This window comes from Protomyctophum parallelum (assembly GCF_964188405.1).
Source record: "Protomyctophum parallelum genome assembly, chromosome: 2".
Lineage (NCBI taxonomy): Eukaryota > Metazoa > Chordata > Actinopteri > Myctophiformes > Myctophidae > Protomyctophum > Protomyctophum parallelum.
The window spans coordinates 63,335,904-63,354,985 of record NC_139699.1 but is presented as its reverse complement, the minus strand read 5'-3'; the positions used below and the strand labels follow the sequence as shown (position 1 = coordinate 63,354,985).

Genomic DNA, 19,082 nt, shown 5'->3' with positions numbered 1-19,082 from the left:
TTGCAGATCAGATATTTTAAAATAGCCAGTAGTACGTCAGGCTTCTTTTGGTCTTGTTTTCATGGACCTGGTTGCTTGTTTCTCTCGCGCAATGTGGCAACAGTGCAACACTGAGGAAGAGTATTTAGACAGTACTATCCACGGCCAGGTTGTGTGGAACAGTGGCAACACTTCTTCAGGTATATACAACTCTTATTTTAAATGACATGTATCTGTTCTGTCGACTAATACAGTCAGGAGTAGCATTAAGTACCTCTGCTCTATTATACATACACTGTATGTGGACTTATTTATCTGACGAAGTTGGTTTGCTGGTATAGTAGCAAGGATTAGCAACTGTGGCTAACTAGCTGCTCCCCTGGTTGCTATAATAGTGAAAACACAACAAGGCAAACTATAGTTAAGATGCTGTTGACAGACACCCAGGGACTGGCAAGTGCACAGAATACATCCATGTAATTTTGACTGTCTACGATAAATTGTCTTTCTTTATATAAAAGCTGTATTTTGCTTCAAACGTTGGGTTGGTTTAGCTTCAAGGCGGATCATGGAGGAGGTGGGAGAAATGTAGGTTAGTCCCTTTGTCGTCACAAAATGTCCGGAAGTCGTATAGCCTGGTGTCGCGGTTTTCACCGTGCACTTCCTCGTGTGAAGCTGACGTCGTGGTCGTCTCCTTGGTGTGTTTGTTCTGGGGTGATGGAAGTGCTGCTGCTGCTATAGTAGACAAGACAGACACACATAACCCATTTCAGGATTATGTTGTCTATTATTATTATTTATTATTATTATTGTGGATAAACTTTGTGGTTTCATAGAGTTTGTGTCGTAGTGGTTCCCAAACATTTTCATGTCAAGGACCCCCACATTGACACTAATTAGCCCCGCCGACGCCCAGGTGAAAAATATATGCCAAGGATCCCCATAAGTGAAGAGTTTTACGGCTCTAGCAGTGATTCTCAACCTGCTTAATTTCAAAGACCCCCAGTTTGACATGCGGACCCCCATTTAATGGCATTTCTATCTCTGAGACCCCAGTTTATAATTGTAAAATTAATGTTAATTTAACTCTGGAACTCCCTCAAGGACCCCTGGGGGTCCCCGGACCCCACTTTGGGAACCACTGGTGTAGAGTTTAATTCACCAGCCCAAAATACTAAAGTTGCCAACAGAAAGTAATTGTGTTCAACATTATCCAGCTACTTAAACACAGGCAGTTTGACACACCTGTCCTTCTGCACACACCGAAAATAAATTCGCAAATCTACAAGCTCTCAACAACAGCATGCGCAACAAGCATAACAGATTTAACATTTGAATGCTTGAGCTGCATTATTGATTTATTGTGTTATGTTTCCATTGATTATCGCATCTCCTGGAATGAAAAATGTTCCCACCACTGCACCACACTTTCTTTACCCTCCTTTTACCACTACTTATTCATATACATATTACCATTATTGTTTCTACTAAAATGTAACAATCAAAAACAAATATTATTCTGAGGATGTTATAATTGTTTGTTTTCCCAATTTAAAGTGTATTGGAGGTAGGATTTTGAGGATTTTGTATTTTTGTGACAAAATTAATCATCTATGTTTTAATGTAAAAACCTCCTTCATGAATCCTGTCATAATCTAGCTTGGGACCAGTATCACGACCAATGGAGGACACTGCTGTGTGCAAGATAGACGTGGCAACAAGAAGAATCGTTGGAGGTAGCGTGTCGCCTCCGGAGCTGGACAGCCCTAGTCAGGTAAGAGGCATTAAAACCTCCACCTATGTGTTATTGTTGTGGTAGCCTGGGGTCCACCTATGTGTTAATGTTGTGGTAGCCTGGGGTCCACCTATGTGTTAATGTTGTGGTAGCCTGGGGTCCATCTATGTGCTAATGTTGTGGTAGCCTGGGGTCCACCTATGTGCTATTGTTGTGGTAGCCTGGGGTCCACCTATGTGTTATTGTTGTGGTAGCCTGGGGTCCACCTATGCTTTCTATGGCATAAGCAGCTCCCGGCAGCATCCACCGGGAGAATCTAGACGCAGCTGCGTGACATGAGACTAATTAATTAGAGCGACAGAGAGTGGTGTACCGTGTGCGTCAATTTAACAAAGGTGCAGATGATCAGAAATCAGCAGAGTGATCGACGTTTGCGCTACTCTATGCCGAATTGAAGTGGACTCGGTCCCAGACTTTTTTTTTTCTCCCTGGAGCGTTCTACCCATTGCTTGCTGTCTGAATAACAAAACAAAAGGTCATTAAAACAAAAGGTCATTAAAATGTTGAGATATATATATTATATATTTTGTTTTATCATCCTCCCTAGAGTGCACTGACCATATGAGGAGTTCCTCCCTGTCCCCAGTTAACCCCTGGGGTCAAAAAACCGTAGGCTTCGTTTTTGGCTAGAGGTCCCATCCGGGCCTTGGTGCATGTGCTGTTGGCCTGTTGCGCATCCCCCCCCCCCACTGTAGAGCGTGTGCATGTGCACATCTTGTTACCGGGGCGGACCGGGTTTTTTTCCAAATCACTGAATGCTCCTTTAAAGTTCTCAGTCGCCAAGACATGATTTCAGTCATTTGGATTCCATAGAAGCCAGCATATCTTCTATGGAAGCAAAACAAATGAACAGGTATCAATGACAATTAACGAACTCCATCCCGACTCGCAACACGTCGCACCTTATCGATCAGGCTTATCGAGCATCTTTTACTAAGGGCCTTCAAATACAGTACTTTTACTTTTCAACAGACGGAAGGCAATTGACCTTTTTTTTCCCCCCAATAAAATAATCTTAAAGAAACTTAACTGGTTATTAATAATTGCACCGCCACTTCATAAGCGTAATTTTATTTCCCCGGACAGCGCTGGTTGACGGGTATCGAGACACTTTTAGGCTGACATGTTTGTGCCAGCATGGATGATTACATTCATTTCTTGATCGCCTCTTGTCTTGATTGTTTTAACATGATGTCATGGGCCACTATGCTTGTTAACAGGCTTGATAAGCCCAAAGCTTATTGATAACGGGTACTTAATATGCTTGTTATCGGATTTTTTTCGGGTATCTGTCATCAAGCTCCATCCTTAGTACCTTATAGATCGGCTATTTTCGTTTGTTATTATTTTAAGATTTGTTTTAGTTATTGTTTTGTTAAGAGTATTTGAACTGATCAAACTAGCAATAGAATACATGTTTTAAGAAGCATCTTCCATAGACATGAATGGTCTCAGAATTGTGATAAAAGCAAAGGACATTTCACCGCTGGAGTCTGTGTTTGACTAGTGTTTGACTGGATTGCTGAATTCCTACAATGCCCATAATGCTTTAGTGCACTTCCCCTCCTTGTGGAGAGTGGGGAGGCTGCGTGGAGGTTTGACTTTGTAGTCCCGGAAGGAAGTGAGAGCCGATTTTCATTACAGGTTTTTGGTAATGACTAAAATATCTAAATATGTTAGATATTGAATTGTCTGTAGTTGGCCGCGGACCCCCATCTGAAAATATGATGTTCCAGGGGACCCCCCCCCCCCCCAGAAGCAAAGATGTGCGCCACATTTTCACGATCTTTCAAAAATACTTTAGCTATTGAGAAATTAGCAGATCTACAAGCTCATAAGTGCCGCGCTATGAGCTTGTAGATCTGCTAATTTCTAAATAGCTAAAGTTAACATAATGCTTAAAATCCTGAATGGGGGTAATAAATCTTTCAGTCATATTTTATTTGTGCTTTTATTCCATGCAGGAGGATGTGGGTGACTTTGGCCTGGCGCTGTGCTCCTCCTCCTCCTCCTCCGAGGTGAGGGGAGAGACCCCGGGCAGGGAGGACAGTCCCAGTGACCTGCTGGGAGAGGCGGAGCTGGACCCTGGGGGAGGCGGCAAGACGGTTGGCCACAAAGCCTTCGGTACGGCGGTCGCTTCTCCTACTTTTCCGGATTAAATTCTTTGTTTCTCAGAAAGACTTCAGGTTTTAGGGCGTCTTATATAAAACTGCCTTAGGGTTCTTTTAACCCACTGATTTGAGCAATATGTTGATAATGCATCGTCATCGTTTTGCTTCACAAGAAGCAGTACATATTCATATTTCAAAAGAATAAAATGCAGAACAGCCTACTTCCGTTAGGGCGGTAAAGGTAGACTTAATGGCCCGAGTCGGTTTGCAGACCGACACCATTTAAGTGTCCTACTGTCATGTTTGTGCCCCACAGGGAAAGAGGTGGTTCTACTGATGCAGGCACTGAACACCCTCGCCACGCCAGAGGAGAAACTAGCTGCCCTCTGCAAGAAGTATGCAGACCTGGTAGGGACTATCTCTCTGGAGACACATGTACATACATACAGAACCGTTGGTGCCGAATGAAATGGAGTTAATTCTATTGCTTGTTGGTAATAATGGCGTCTTTGGTTTGCGTCTGCATTTGTTCCTGTCCACGGTCTGTGTCTAGCTGGAAGAGAGCCGTTACATGCAGAAGCAGGTGAAGGTGCTGCAGAAGAAGCAGTCCCAGATCGTGAAGGAGAAGATCCACCTGCAGGGGGAACACAGCAAGGCCATCCTGGCCCGCAGCAAGCTGGAGAGCCTCTGCAGAGAGCTGCAGAGACACAACAAGACGCTGAAGGTATGTCCTCCTCCAGGGCTGCAGAGCCTCTGCAGAGAGCTGCAGAGACACAATGTCCTCCAGGGCTGCAGAGCCTCTGCAGAGAGCTGCAGAGACACAATGTCCTCCAGGCCTGCAGAGGCTCTGCAGAGACACAATGTCCTCCAGGCCTGCAGAGCCTCTGCAGAGAGCTACAGAGAAACAATGTCCTCCAGGCCTGCAGAGACACAACAAGACTGAAGGTGTGCCATCTCTATTTGAGCTCAAGTTGTGGTGAAGGTGTCCAGAATTATGCGATTATGTGATCGCATAATCAGCCAAATGGTGCGGATTATGCAGGGGTGCATTTTATTCAAAAAGGGTGCATAATTTCGCAAACCTCCCGCATATTTCACCTCATACAATCACATAAAATCCCACATATTTCACAACTTCTTTCGCATCAAGGATTTGAGTCTGCATAATCAAGGTTTTTAGCTGTCCTAATGTTCTTGATCCTCGGCTGGCCTCCTCACCTCACATCGACTAAAACTATGACGAAAAATGTTCGTCGACTACCTTTTTTCACCGACAAACTAAATGAAAACTAAGCTATGATGACTAAAGGTGTGTTCAGACTTGGATGGTTGGAGCGGTAACAAGACTACTCGCCCCGTTTCTGTTTTCCTCCCAGAATTCTCCCCAGTGAGGGGTGGGAGAGGAATTTCCCTAACTATAAACTTTCATGACAGCAGAACAGCCAGTACAAATATAATTTATGAAAAGCTACTACAGTGAAGTCTGTTCACAGAAGTTGTTGTAGGATAAGTGGGGATTATCTGACGAGGTACCATTTGAGGGGGCAAAACCTTACATATACTAAATTGTTTATAGGTTTAATATAAGTCAAATAATATAGCCTTTTCACAGGAGTATCTCTTTATCTTTTTCCAAAAAGAATACAAACAGCCAATAGCATATTACAAAGTTATCCCCCTCACTGGGGAAAATTCCGGGAGGAAAAACAGGCAAGCACCGGGGCGAGTAGTCCAGTATTCCTTGGAGCGGCGCGATTACATACAAGTCAATGCAAAGACGAGTAGTTGCGCAAGCGCCACGGGCGCGGCAAGCCTGGCGTAGCACAAACAGGACGAACCAACTGGCGAATATTTAAATTCAAGTCTGAACGCACCTTTAGATTAAATATATTGACAATTTCGTCAACAAATCAAAAACTAAACTACATTTTTAGGAAGGTAGTAGTGAACAAGATATCCAGTATAAGTAGAAGACAAGTCATTTTACACCTGGTTGCATGCTGAAGATGGCAGATCTCCAAGCTCACAACGGCTCACTCTGCGACCCGTTGTGAGCCTGTAGATCTGCTATTTTCAGCAAGTGTAAAATCAGTCATTACGACGGCATCAAGGCCCGCCAAAATAACATTTTAGTCGACTAAATCACTAAACGCAAACATTCCAGGTGACTAAAATGTGAAACTATTCAAGAGACTATGACTAAAACTAAAATCAAATCAATACTGCTCTCTCCACAGGACGAGAACGGCCAGCGGTCCCGGGAGTACGAGGAGCAGCGAAAGGAGGCCATGCTCCACTTCCAGATGACGCTGGGCGACATCGAGGTGCAGATGGAGCAGCACAGCTCCCACAACACCAAGCTGCGTCAGGAGAACATGGAGCTGGCCGAGAAGCTCAAGAAGCTCATCGAGCAGTACGAACTACGAGAGGAGGTACGCTCCCCCCGCGCTCTGCTCACATTCATCATGGCTAACAGTGGTGGAAAACCCATTTTGCGGGCGGGAACCCCTTTTGGTGATTGATACTTTGTTATACTTTAGCTGTTGAAAAATACCAGATCTACAAGCTCATAACATGGCACTGAGTGCTGCGCTACAAGGTTGTAGGTCTGCTATTTTTCAAAAATCGCTTTCTGGAGGGGTCCCTGGAACAACATATTTTCAGATGGGCGTCGGCGGCCAATTACATAGAATTCTGGGGGTCCTTGACATGAAAAGGTTTGAGAACGACTGACGGAAACTAAATCTAAATGGGTTAAGTAAAAGTATCAATACTGCAATATAGAAATACTAGCACATGGACCAGGTGTTGTTCACCTGTTCTCATGGATTACAGTTCTCAGTCGCCAGGGGGTACCAATGTGGTCAATTTTAATGTAGTTTGCAGGTCATTCCATGTATTAGGGCTTAGGGCCACAGAAGCTAAAAGCAGTTCTACCAAGTTCAGAGTTAACTTTTGGTAACTTGAATTTGGGGAAATGACTTTAGTTATTTTAAGATTACAGGATATTTGAAGTTGTTAAACTAGCAATAGAATAAATGTTCAGAATGTTCTTCTATGAATGCAAATGCTGTCAGAAATTTGATTTCTTCAACCCGTTGTCTCTTTGTAGAACAGCAGGAACATGGGTTTAGAATGATGATACATCAATTAACTTTGAGTTGTGAGGTTTTTTTTTAAAGATTTGTTTTAGGCTTTTCTGCCTTTTTATTGATAGTATCAAGTGAAGATAGACTAAGACAGGAAAGAGAGAAGGGGAGAGACACGCAGCAAAGTAAAGTTCGTCATGAACGGGACTCGAACACGCGACGTCAGGCCAGAGCATATATGTGGCATGCGCCTGGACCGCTAGGCCAGCGGGTGCCCCGAGTTGTGACATTCTGTTTAGCTTTATTCCATGTGTTCTCTCCCTCCTCCACCAGCACATAGACCAGGTGTTTAAGCACAAGGAGCTGCAGCAACAGCTGATGGACGCCAAGCTGCAGAGAATCGCCGAGATGATGAGGGAGGTGGAGGACAAGCAGCAGAGAGAGAGAGACTTTGTGAGTTCACCTCTTTGTTCTTCTGTCTCTCAACACATTTGTTGCGAAGGACGGGTATACTTAATTACTTAATTACGCGAGGCGCTCATGACAAGTAGGCTCGTCTTAAGGCGTTTAATCTCACTGTAAGATTGCCTCGCTATTCTCCATTTTTGGATTCTCCTCCGGTTGCTCGGGACGCTTGCTTTGCTTGCTTTCACCCACCGACACATTCATACACTGATGGTGGCAGAAACCATGCAAGGCACCAACCTGCACATCGGGAGCAATTAGGGCTTCAGTGTCTTGCTCAAGGACACTTCGACACTAACTCTGGGGGAGCCCGGGTTCGAACTGGCAACCTTGCAGTTACCATCCAGTAGGGGTGCAACGGTTCAGTTAGACCACGGTTCGGTTCGAACCTCGGTATGGGGGCCACGGTTTCGGTTCGGTTTCGGTACAGTAAAATAAAAAAATCACACATTTGTGAAGTGAGTGGTGCAACTCTGTGTGGGGGTTCCCGGGGGGGGGGGGGGGGGGGGGGGGGGGGAACGCGCAGGAACGCGCCCAGGGTGCCGGGCCGGTTCCGAACTGCCGCCCCGTGTCCGAAACGGCTGAGAAATGACAGAGTTCTGTGTGCCGGTCCCTCTACTGTACCCTCTACTGTACTGTACTGTACTGTAGCCTCCTGGCACACACAAAATCATCATAATTATATACAGTTAATATGTGCGTGTGTGTGTTAGGTTGCAGGTACAGGTGGAAAAACAACCATGCTGCTTTCATGCTCATACCCACACACACAAGTCCAGGGACTGGCTTGCACCAAAAAAGTTTATTTATAGCATTTTCTTTTATTCTTTTTTTAGCATATATTATTTTATTAGGCATTTCTGCCTTTTCATTATTTTAAAGGGGGGAAAAAAACCTTATATTGCTATTTTAATGTGCCTCATCAATATTATGTTCAAGGGAAAAATAATGCACCTATGCGCTCACACGTGGTGCAGACTCGCAGCACATGCAGGGAGGAGAGGAGAGTGGGGGAGAGAGGGGAGGAATTCACAGCAGAGTGCCGTGTCGCACAGAAACATTTACAAAAGTTTACAATAAAGATCTCTGAATGCGATATTATGCTTATATTATTAGAAGAAGGGTTTCTATCTACAGTCATGGATTGGACAGGAGTATTTTGTTGGGACTTTTCAGACGGAATATTCTTCTCCTGCTCCGAAAAAACAACGAGTTGTTTTTGCTCTCTCTCTCCCTTTTAGCACTCAAACAGCGAGTGCAGATGCAGAAGCAGATCTGAACAAACTTAAAAAGATGCGTGCTTAGAAGCCTGTTGATTCGAGGTTACTCCGCTGTGTGTGTGTCTCTGTGTATGACGATCAATAATTATTCCACAGAGAGGTCTTTTCAAGAAGTTGTTTAAAGACGAGGGCTGGATTCTCCTCATCATGCCGTCTCTCTCTCTGTGTGTGTGTGTGTGTGTGTGTGTGTGTGTGTGTCTGTGGGGGGGATAGGGGGTGGGCCGACAGAGTGCTACACTTCTGTGACCGAAAGAGTGCTAGACTTCTTAGTAGGACGGTGTGTGACCGATAGAGTGCTAGACTTCTAAGTAGGCCGGTGTGTGACCGAGAAATACATTCTTCGCAGTTGTAAGAAATTAATTAATGCAAACCGAAATAGCGCGGTTCATTAGAGCGCATTGAACCGTGCATGCCGTACCGAACGGTTCGGTTTTAAACCGAAAACCGTTGCACCCCTACCATCCAGCCACTCTACCCCTGAGCCACCGCCGCCCCTTTGAACAAATTGCCGATGTTCTGAGGTCTTTTCTGATTATCCAGGTGATTGGAACATTGACGTTTTCTAGAGCAGGGGTTCTCAACCCCTCGGGGGGGATCGATGTTGCGATACATGGCCAAAGCATTTCCGGGGGTCCCTGCCAAAAACGTTGAGAACCCCTGTTCTAGAGCAAGGATGGACCTCACTCAGCATTGATGTTATTGCTTTAGCATCCAAGATGGCCCCCAAAACCAGACGCAAATCATAGTGGAATTGCTTCTCATCACGTGGCACCCAAGCCCCACCACTTTCGTCCACCAGGTGGCACTCATTGTGTTAAAGGGATTGTTAGTTCACCCCCCACCCCCCGTGGAGACTTGAATTCATGGATATGTTTTGTCTCATTCCTAAATCTAACATAATGCACAAGTACAAGGTGTATTGACTGTGTTGTGTTGGTACAGCTGCTGAAGGACGCCACAGAGTCCAGACACAAGTGTGAGCTGATGAAGGAGCAGGAGACTCAACTCAAGCAACAGGTACGCTCCCTTCCTATTGGTTGTTCAGAGGGGTTTGTTTCTTTTATCATTGAGTGTCATGACTAGATGTTTAAGTCCTTATAACCCATTCAGGACGGGAACCCCTTTTGGTTTTGTATGTTATACTTAGCTATTGAAAAGTAGCAGATCTGCTATTTTTGAAAAATCGTGAATGTGGTGCAAATCTTTGAATATATATATATATAGTTTCAGAGCGAACGTTTATAACTATCTTTTCTTCTGGGGGGGGGGGGGGGGGGGGGATTTCTGTCTATTTATTAGCGTGCTCTTCTCCATTATGCAAGGTTAAATAGAAATGTTATTTGAATACTGTTCCCATTAACACATTGAATAGTTTTCCAATGTGCATGGAAATACCTTGTTACTTACAGAGTGTTTGGGTGTGATTCTAGCTGTCCCTGTACATGGACAAGTTTGAGGAGTTCCAGAGCACTCTGGCCAAAAGCAACGAGGTCTTCACCACCTTCAGACAAGAGATGGAGAAGGTATTTAATCCATCTGATAAACAACAGTTTACAACGACTTTTTTTTCATTCTTTTTTTGGTATTCAGACAGCCAGCAATGGGTAAAACGCTCCCCCCAAAAATGTATTCTCTGTGACACATCTGCATTCAAAGATGTTCCTGTTGATCACGTCTTAATAAACACGACGCTTGGGGCCGATTCATACTCCTATTTTAGAGCCGAATAAAAGTCGGTTCGGCTCTGTAAAGTGGAACACAAGTTAACAATCTCCCTCTTCTTTCTTTAAAATAAAAAAAAGTGCAATGAAGAAAAGTGCATTTCAATAACATTCAAGAAAATAGCAAATACAATAAAGCATTTCCCGTCTTTACAAATGCATACAACATACAATTTAGGCCACATTCCGTAGTCCTTCACTGAGTGCTTTCAAGAGCACTAGAGGTGATGCTCCCTTTTGTGAGACAGTCAGCAAGTTGGGCTTTTGTCACTGACCAGAGCACCTTTTTGATTGTTTTACTCTGAATGTCTAACCGAAGTCTCTTCTCTGTGACCTGTTTTGTCGACTTAAGGGCATCGTAAAGGGAGTGATTGTCAGTCACACAAACCAATGCAGGAGCATTCGATTCAGCAGTCCCAGTAACGAGCTCAGAAAAGAGGGTGGCAAGGAACATGGCATTGTCTATCTATTCCATCCGACATGGCAATAGTCTCTCCCGCAAGGGTGCTTCGCACCACGCGTCTGATCCTCTTAGATTGCCAACAGAGGCTTTCCCCCATGAGTGTGATGAATGTCCCCCCTTGTGTACCTCCATCTGGCAAGCATCACTGAAAACAGTCAAGTTCAAAGCATCATTGTTACCCAAATGTTGAAATCTAGTAACCTTTTTAAGTTTTTGAATTACCTTATTTGCATCATGAATAGACTGTACAGTAGCATTTTTTTAGACTGGATGCCAAAATACAGGCATCAAACATAACATCAGGCCTGTTTGCCTTGCAACCCAAAGAATTTGTCCTATTTTTGATCTCAGCTGCTCTCTCTGTTTCACTAAGAGCTGAATCTCTTTGCATAGCACGTGCTGGCTGCATGTTAATGAGTTGCATGTTGTCAATATAGCTCTGCTGATGCATCTCTATTACACCATTTATAGTGACTATATCCAGAAATTCTCATGTTCCTCGCGTCCCACATGGAACGCAGACTTCAGTCGAGGAATCACATCAGTTACAAAGTGTTGAGAGCCAGCCCAGAGGAAATCATCCACATGACATGCCCGTACACCTTTAAGTTTGTAATAGACTTTGTCTCCTGTCTCATATTTTTCTGTGGGTCTGAGCTGCTTACGTAGTGCTCTCCTTATCCTCTCTGAACGTTCACCTTCAGTGAAAGCTTTCCTAGAAGCACGCAACGCTGATATGTGTTGTCCTACCCTTGCACTTACTGTAGTGCCTTCCAGTGCAGGCAGTTTATCAATTAATACAGATGGAAGATTAGGATTAGGAATACCAGTTGACGAGGGCTATAGCCTGTAACCATGAACACTGTGCATACAGTTCTTAGCCCAGTCTAGGGCAGTGTGCCAGTCACATCCGTTTTCCTGTCTCACCTTCAGGAGGATGTCGGTGAGAGTCTGATTATGTCTTTCCAACAGCCCGTTGCTCCATGGAACGTATCCTGCTGTTGTCCTCGTCTCCATGTTGAAGTTTTCTGCCATGTCCCTGAACTCTGCATTATTGAACTCACTACCGTTGTCGCTGTACAGAATCCGAGGGGGACCGTGAACACTTATCCATGTGTGGATGAGGGAGTTGACTATTTCAGAGGCTTTCTGCGCATGCGTATATCCCTCAGAGAGTACATTACTGTAAAGGAGGAACACAAGTTAGCAGTTCCTAGAAGCTTTGTCATTGGGCAATTTGCCTGTCTACTTCCTGATTGGTTAGTCATTTCGACCGGGGTTTTTTTTTTTACCAATGACAAAGCTTCTAGGAATGTGGATTGTGGCTCCTACATTTTTTTTGGGGAGCGTTTTACTCATTACTGGCTGTCTGAATACCAAAAAAATAAAAGTCATTAAAATGTTTAAAACCTTTCTCTCGTCATCAGATGACCAAGAAGATCAAGAAGCTGGAGAAGGAGACGACTCAGTGGAGGACCAAATGGGAGAGCAACAACCAGGCTCTGCTGCAGATGGCTGAGGAGGTGACCAACACTCACTCTAACTAACACTAACTTAACCCATTTTGGGCGGGAACGCCTTTTGGTGTTTTAAAGCATTATGTTATACTTTAGCTATTGAATAATAGCAGATCTACAAGCACCGAGTGCTGCGCTATGAACTTGTAGGTCTGCTATTTTTGAAAAATCATGAATGTGCTTAAAATCTGTGAAAAACAAAAATATATATATATTTTTTTTACATTTTAACTCAAATCTTTGCTTCTGGGCAGGTCCCTGGAACAACATATTTTTGGGGTTATGACATGAAATATTGAGCACTGATACAGAAACAAAAGGTCAGGGTTTTGAAGATTTTTTTTAAATTTCGATGTCAGGTATTTTTCATGTGTTTATGAGGTGACAGTACTTCATTAGACACCCTGGAGTAGTTTTTATGTGCAATGGTGTATTAACTTTGTATTTAGGGTTTCTTCCTGGAGGCTGAACCCTTGACAGTCAAACGGGCCAATGATATAAACACTGATAGTGTGACGTATTACTATTGCATGCACCTCCCCTACGACAACCTCTGTGGGCAGAGCTGCCTGCCACATACATGTGAACTGAACGGCGCAGTTTGCTGCTCTGTGCTTAACTGTGTGACAGATTTTCAGTCATTTCACACATTACCAGATCACAGCAGAGCAGATGTCCATTAGATTGTTTATCGTTAGATTGGAAGCAAGTAGATGTTCACGTCGGGTCCTCAGGATTAATCAAGGAAACCACAAACCAGCCTTATACCTGCTCTGCTGTCCAGTTGCTCTTGCTGTTCTCAAGAAGTTCAGGTTGTTTCATTTATAATCAGTGGTCGGGCTTTGATACAGAGTGTAGTGGCACAAGTGCTGTTGTAGTCAATATGTAGGTCCTAGTACTTATACAAGGCTGTAAAGTCAAGAATTAGAAGTATCTTTTGTGTCGCGCTGGAAGTCATGTTGCCATGTCTGGCTATTACAAGTGACTTGGGCTTGTTTTCATATAAGTAACTTGCAGGTGAGATGTGGTTGACTTGACCAATGGTTCATGTGAAGGACCCTTGGTGTTAAAACGTTTTCATAAATATTCAAGGCAATTTCTGTGACTTGTTTCCGTGGACCTGGCCGCTTGTTTCTTTAAATCTGGCAACGCGACTTGCTGAAACTCAATGCAGTCAGAAGGAACGGATTATTCATGTTGTAAATTGAGTTTAATCAGAGCAATAGAAGAGTGGAGAGTCTTCTGTCCAGAGCATCATGTGCCTAGGGCTGCTGTTAAACTATGATTTTAATTGGATGATGAGATGAGCAAGAAATAAATAAATGATTAAAACAAATCTGAAAAAAACAGGTCTGATATGGTATGGATGCATGGGTTATAGCTCTATACATGGATAAATGGTGGCAATATAAGTGCATAATGGTGCTTATCCGACATCTCAGAAATATGGGAAGTGTTAACTTCTAACATTCACAAAAACATGAGTGTTATATTACAGACACCAATTTGTCATTTTGTAAACAAAAGGGCAGAGCCATGGGCTGTCCTTTTTTAAGGAGGGGGAGGGACTAGGACAAGTGGGTAGTCTTAAAGGCCCGCTGACACGCCCCTCAGGAGATAAGAACGGCTATCAAACAATGCTATCATGATTCTGACGTCAGACGGTCAGAGTGTGACAAGCTTTCCCCATCGACTTCTATGCGGGCTCGCCGGGCTTGGTGGCCGTAGTAGCATAGCAACTTATGCTATTTTGGTGTCACATTTAGCTCATATTGGCTATAAATGTAATTGAAAATATATATTTTTTCGCTCGAAAATCTTTGTTACAATGACATTGAGTTGACGTGTTTTTTGTTTTAGGGTAACTGTAGCATAATCGCAATTTCGCACTCTAGTCCCATGTCCCCGGCCATCTCTCTCGGTCTCCCCCGCTGACATGCACTCAGCCACGGCATGCACTCAGCCCTTCTCACAGGTTGAGTAGCGGCACTGCACCGGGCTAAAATGCATATCCGTCTTCAAATATCTTATGTACCACAACATTGTTCAAGTGAACTGTGTGTTTATGCTTGTTCATTGTAATAATCAATCGCTATGATGATTTATCGCCGCGTCGCTCCGCATGACAACATCAAAGTCTAGCCCGTCTGCCCCCTCTCACCGCCTAGAGGGGCGGGTCGCGGCTCAGATTTGCGCACGCCCTGATTGGATCTCATCGATCTGTCCGTCACCCCCGGCCCCTCCTCTCCCCCCTAGTGCAGCGCTACGTCACATCATTTGGAGCGACGCCCACACGGAAGGGTTGTCTCCCACTTTTAGACCAGAGCGGCCAATGCGTTCCTCCAGGCTTTCAGTTTTTGCACCAACAAAAATGAAAGCCTGGTACCGAGGCTACTTGCGCTCACACATTTAGAGTCCGACCGGCTGAGAGCAGCCTGCATGACTACCAGATCGCTGCGGGGACATGAGTTGGGGCAAAGTGAGCTGGGTGGCCGGGGTTCACGCCACACAATTGCAATTGCACTGCAGGCTCATCGTGTCGTGAGCACAAATAACCTGACCGATATGGGGGGGGGGTCTCTCTCTCTCTCTCTCTCTCTCATATTATTATTATTATTACAATGAACAAGCATAAACACACAGTTCACTTAAGTACATAAGATATTTGAAGACGGATATGCATTTTAGCCCGGTGCAGTGCTGCTAGACAGCCAGGTAGTGAACCTGTGAACAGGGCTCTGCACAAGGCCGTGGTTGAGGGTATGTTAGCGGCGTTACAGAGAGCTGCATCCCAGCTCTCTGCCGGGGCATGGGACTCCCGAGTGCGAAATTGCGATTATGCAACAGCTTACCCTAAAACGTACACGTCGACTCAATGTCATTGTAACGAAGATTTTCGAGCGAAAAAAAAAAAAAAAAATCAATTACATTTATAGCAAATATGACCTAAATGTACCGTCAAAAACGCTAGCCTGAGCTAGCAGCCACTTGTTGCTAGCGCAGCGCGCCGTAGCCCTGTTTCAAACAGTTTTCAGTCAGACCACGTGATGTGCTGTACCACCCATATTAATTTCGGGGCGTGTCAGCGGCCCTTTAAAGGAGGAGGCAGAGGGACTGGATTAGGTGGGTGGTGCTAAGGTTAAACTCACGCATATTTCAGTTGACAATTTTATAGCGATTCATTTTTGTGTTATTTACTATAGTCCTACTAGACTCCAATAAATTACATCTGGCCACAAAAGATCACACTGAATGTGTCAAACTGACATATTGAGGCTATGACACACAATGATTGATTTAAATATTTATTAACAGTTTGTAGAATTACAGTACATTTCAAGCACAAACTCAATACAAAGACTGTTAACTGTGAGTGGACGACCCAATTAAGCATTACACTTGTTTACAACAGGGTCCACATTGTTCAATTCATCAAAACATTTAGAGACATACAAATACAAATAAATACACAGTATGGCATCCCCCCAGTAGGCTACCTTCACATTCAGTAGATCCTGTGATCTTTTGTGGCCAGATTTTCTTGGGGTCTAGTAGGACTATAGTAAATAATAAATCGCTATAACATTTTGTAAAATAAAATACATATTTAGACCCATGTTCGAATGCCCCCGCTCCCCTGTCAAAAACAGCTAAAATCCCTAAAACGAAAGAAGGCAGCAAATGAAAGAAAATTAACACTCATCCTTTTTTTCTTTCTCTAATAACAACCTAAAACATGAACCTTGGTTGAAAAGAAACTAAAGTGTTCCTTTAATTTTCCAGAAAACATTGCGTGACGGCCACTTCAAGGCCCTGCAGGGGAAGCTGGAGCTTCTGGAGAGGCTGTGCAGAGCTCTGCAGAAGGAGAGGAACGACCTCAACACGCGCCTCAGTCTCCTCCACGAGGACCAAGGTAGGGTTGGCACCATCATTACGTCATTCGTCGTCTAGAGTCTAGACCAGTGGTTTTCAACCCTTTTCACATATATAAACAGGGCTGCACACAACTTTTTAGGTCTAGTACTCAGAGGAGCACCTGGAGGAGTTTCTTGGTGCTCCTAAAATGCGGCGACCCGTCTCGCCGGATGGATAAAAGGGGGATGAATAACTTATAGCAAAACGATATTTATTGGATGAGTGGGGAGTCAATGGAGAGTATTGCAACTCTAGATTTAGCCCTAGAATGGCTCTTGTTGTAGATTCATCCCATTATTTAAAAAATCTAAATTTGCTAAAATCTAGGTCCATGTGTACCCTATGGAATGCATATTCTAATAAAAACAACTTAATACTTCCTAAGGATAATATGAGCATCAAAGCAATATTTAGATTTTTTATTATTTTGTATTTAAATAACCGATCTACTAGCTCACAACGTGTTGCGACACGTGAGCTTGCAGATCAGCTATTTTTTTTAACATGCGACACATCGTACGGCGAAGCATACATCAGGGTTCCCTTTTGTTTTTAGCTGAGGCGACGTAGTCAGACAGTCAGACACACATGGCTCCTCGGTGCAAAAATAAACGGTGTACACTACCCAACTTTACAATAATAAGGGACAGTATGTCGAGACACGGTGTTCATGTTGGGCAGCAGCAGTGCCAGTCTGCAATGCTTTAAACTCTTCCCACTCCACTATGTCGGAAATAAAACCTTAGTACCCGTAAAAAGTCGGTGGCCGGTGCCTAGGCTGTGAGAGACTGCATCGCACACGAGCAACCATGCTGCTCCAGCACCCGGAAAACAAACACAAGCACAGCGGCAAATGGGAAGAGTGCAAAGCATCCAAAGCATGCCCTTTTACACCGGGGACTACAGTAGTTTGCTATCTGAAACGGAGAAGACAAAACTATTTGTCAGGTTTTCTCAGTAGTGTCCTTCTGTCAACCGCCCTCCTGCCAGCAGAAAGCAGCATGGAATCCTCCCCCTTTTGAGTAAGGCCACAATGGCCAGTTTTATTACGAAGTGCAATTTCTATTCATAACGGTGTGTAACAAACTAATCGGGCAACTAAACTATGTTGTAAATGTTGACAGCCCGAGATGTCGAAGGAGGGACCGCAGAAGCAGCAGACCCTACTAGTCTGGGACCCCTCCAGCCGCCGACCGAGCCCTCCGAGGCCCAGGAGGAAGGGGGCAACGACTCGCCGGGCGACAGGCCCAAGACTGAGGAGGCGGAGGGGATCCACCAGGCATCCAGGCCCCCCGAAGACCTGGAGGAGGCTGCTGCTGCTGTCAGCACCACCAGGCCCCTTGAAGACCTAGGGGAGGCTGCTGCTGCCAGCACCACCTCCACCAGGCCCCCTGAAGACCTAGGGGAGGCTGCTGCTGCTAGCACCTGCACCACCAGGCCCCCTGAAGACCTAGGGGAGGCTGCTGCCAGCACCACCTCCACCAGGCCCCTTGAAGACCTGGGGGAGGCTGCTGCTAGCACCACCTCCACCAGGCCCCCTGAAGACCTAGGGGAGGCTGCAGCTGCTAGCACTTCCACCACCAGGCCCCCTGAAGACCTGGAGGAGGCTGCTGCTGCTAGCACCACCTCCACCAGGCCCCCTGAAGACCTGGACGAGGCTGCAACTGATCCCTCTGCTACTGCTAGCACCACCTCCACTACCACCAGCATCTTGTCCCCAGCTCCAACCCCTGCTGCCACAGCTCCAGTTCCAACCCCTCCCACCACGACAGCACAGCCCCAGGACTACTGATGGTGGGGCCTGTGCAGAGCCTCGCTTGAGTAATGGGGGAAGGGGGAGTGTGTGTGTGTGTGTGTGTGTGTGTGTGTGTGTCCAATAGGCTCTATGCACACAGAATAACCATTTCTACTTACAGGCTGCTTCACAGGTGTTAACTGATTATACTGATGAAGGCTCTGTTCCATTTAGTGTGTACAGTGGTTCTCAAACTTTCACCTGACTCATATCACTAGTCCACCAGTGTATATAAAAAGGAATATATTCGTAACACACCTGTGGAGACTGCTACGGCTGTCTTCGGGGAATGGTCTCCTTCACTCAGCAGTGGTTACGTTTTCATATATGGTCCTCATGTAAAGTGCTACCCATAGACTGTAAAAAATATGGACAAAGCGTTCCCCGGGTCTAACATGAACGTAAAATGAAGCCTGTCAGTCCTTGTATTGTAAGTCGCCATCTTTCTAGATCCGTTTGGGCCCAGCTGGCCCATTGGCTGGCCCAGACAACGAGGTGGGACTTCCCCCCCCTTCTTCTTCGTTGGTTTTTATTTTGACTCGAGTGGGTGGGGGATCCCGTTCATAGACTGTAACGGTAGCCACGCCCCTCAGAACATGCGCGACTTTATGGTCTTTTTTTTTATTATAAATGGGACCATAATTTTCCAGAAAGAATATTATGACATTAGAAATTAGACTTTAAACTAGTTACTGGAAGCAAAAAGTATTCATAACCATGTTTATTAAGGTAATACAGAGGTGAAGTTGGGCCCAAATACATGGACTTCTATGGGGCTATGGGTTTTTTTGGGCCCAATGACAACAGGCCATTATATGAACTTTCAGGAAATCCCCATTTCCTTGTGGTTTCACAAAATATAATAATAATGAATTTTATTTATATTGCACTTTTCATTCACAAGGAATCTCAGAGTGCTATCTGTCTGACTGCCCCCCTGGTGCTACCCCAT

General features: G+C 44.8%; 1 protein-coding gene across 1 annotated transcript; it reads left to right on the top strand.

Annotated features, from left to right (window-relative positions):
* The first annotated feature begins 121 nt into the window (after positions 1-121).
* LOC310878609 (alpha-taxilin-like) lies at positions 122-18,779 on the top strand. Its single transcript, XM_083792961.1, has 12 exons — positions 122-179; positions 1,639-1,753; positions 3,739-3,898; positions 4,202-4,293; positions 4,439-4,609; positions 6,123-6,317; positions 7,308-7,427; positions 9,662-9,736; positions 10,150-10,242; positions 12,331-12,426; positions 16,204-16,333; positions 17,460-18,779. The coding sequence occupies exons 2-12, from the start codon at positions 1,661-1,663 to the stop codon at positions 18,125-18,127; spliced, it is 1,893 nt and encodes a 630-aa protein (XP_083649087.1). The 5' UTR covers positions 122-179; positions 1,639-1,660; the 3' UTR covers positions 18,128-18,779.
* Positions 18,780-19,082: the final 303 nt, after the last annotated feature.

Bases quoted from the DNA above. Each gene is read 5' to 3' on its own strand.
- LOC310878609 (XM_083792961.1), top strand. From the start codon at position 1,661: ATGGAGGACACTGCTGTGTGCAAGATAGACGTGGCAACAAGAAGAATC. The intron at 4,610-6,122 runs GTATGTCCTCCT...CTCTCTCCACAG, and splicing joins GACACAACAAGACGCTGAAG to GACGAGAACGGCCAGCGGTC. The intron at 6,318-7,307 runs GTACGCTCCCCC...CTCCTCCACCAG, and splicing joins AGTACGAACTACGAGAGGAG to CACATAGACCAGGTGTTTAA.